Here is a 1,646-nt window from a genome sequence, read left to right on the forward strand (position 1 = left end):
ACCTCTCATCCTCATTTTCTTGCAGGTGTGTGCTCGGCGTCTTCCGACACAGCGACCGCACCCCGAAGCAGAAAATGAAGATGCTGGTTACGAACCAGCAGTTCCTGTCCTTTTTCAATGGGTACGTATCACTGAGTCTGTCTTTCTGGTACATGGCGCCCTTTTCATACGATAGGATAGGTTCGTCTTCTTTGTGGTGCCTGTGGTTAATCCCGACTTTCTTTTTCCATCGGTATCTGGGCCAAGCATCAGCCAAGTCGCGCACTCGACGGGCTTGTACATTATATCAGTCTGTATCTTCTAGCACTCACCTAGCTTGTATATTATATTTGTCTGTATCTTCAAGCACTCACCTAGCATGAACAGTTTCTTCCTGCTGTGATGCACCTTAGTATATATACATACGGCTTGGTGCTTCGTTTACTGTAACACTCACATGTATCGGCTGATCTTGTTGGTTTGGTATGGTGTCCTATTGGTCATACAGCGAGCAAGGGCAACCGACTGAGCTGAAGATTAAGAAACCCACCGATCTGCAAAAACTGCTGGATCTCACTCGCCAGCTACTGTCTATGGGAGAAGGCTATGATAGTGACATCGAGGAAAGGTACGTGTTAGCACGAATGATGCTGAGGACACCTGCATGTGTGTCGCTTGCCCTATGCTCATTCTTGGGAAAGCTCTTTCTCGTGCTGTCTCATCTCCCTGAGGGCTGGGCTACAGTTCCATACGAGTACCCTCTCTTTGTTTGTTAATCTGTTCATGAACTGTTCTATTGTATGCCTTGCTATCTTCATGAGGGCTGGGCTACAGCTCATACGAGTGTCCTCTCTTTGTTTGTTTATTTGTTTGTTTGTTCTTGAACTGATCTACTGTAAGCCTTGCTATCTCCCTGAGAAGACAAATGCTCACACAAATGCGCTATGTCTGGACTACTCTAGGAGAACTGGCCCTTTCACGACACTAGGGGAAGTCCCTCTATCTATCTGATGCCCGTCTATCCTTCCGAGCTCTGAGTGTCCTGTTTGGAATATTCCTAACGCGCGTCTTTCTTCTTTCTTTTCTGTCTCTCCCTAGGCTGGACAAGCTCATGCAAATGCGCTATGTACTGGAGAAGGGCGGCCACTTCAGTGGGATCAACCGGAAGGTGCAGATAAAGGCTCTCAAGCACAGGCGCACGGGGCATCGATCTCCGTATGTTGTACCACTCGTGCATATATTATTGTACTGAACTTGACTTGTGGTAGGAATGAACATATCAGCGGTTGTACTACACTACTGCATCCGTTGTATGTAGTGGACAAGCGTTCCCCCATCACCATATGCTGTACCGGCCCGTGTACATACCTTGTACTGGACGTCGCTTGTCGTTTGGCCTTACGTATCAGTCATTGTACGGCACACCTATTGCGCCCATTGTGTGTGTTGTACAGCAAGTGTGTACCTTGGATCTCTGATTGCACGAAGTCGGTGCACTTAGTGTACGGCGAGACGCACCTTTTGTGCGACTTTATAGCACTCAATACACAGCTCTATCGCGCCCATTGCACACGTTGCAGGACCACAGTCTGCTTCTTGTGCGACCTTATATTAGCTTTAATTAGTGAGTTTATGATTTATGAGCTTTAATTAAGTGGGTTTATGGT

At 47.2% G+C, this 1,646-nt stretch overlaps 1 protein-coding gene across 1 annotated transcript in view; it reads left to right on the plus strand.

Annotated features, from left to right (window-relative positions):
• The window catches only part of SARC_12021 (hypothetical protein), a gene marked incomplete at both ends in the record, with an annotated part of 6,247 nt that extends 5,053 nt beyond the window's left edge, over window positions 1-1,194 (plus strand). The window contains 3 exons of the mRNA XM_014293881.1: window positions 26-121; window positions 488-607; window positions 1,078-1,194. Coding sequence (XP_014149356.1) covers window positions 26-121; window positions 488-607; window positions 1,078-1,194 — 333 coding nt within the window. The remainder of the gene's footprint in view (window positions 1-25; window positions 122-487; window positions 608-1,077) is intronic.
• Between the last annotated feature and the right edge of the window lie 452 nt (window positions 1,195-1,646).

This window comes from Sphaeroforma arctica, assembly GCF_001186125.1.
Source record: "Sphaeroforma arctica JP610 unplaced genomic scaffold supercont1.2020, whole genome shotgun sequence".
Lineage (NCBI taxonomy): Eukaryota > Ichthyosporea > Ichthyophonida > Sphaeroforma > Sphaeroforma arctica.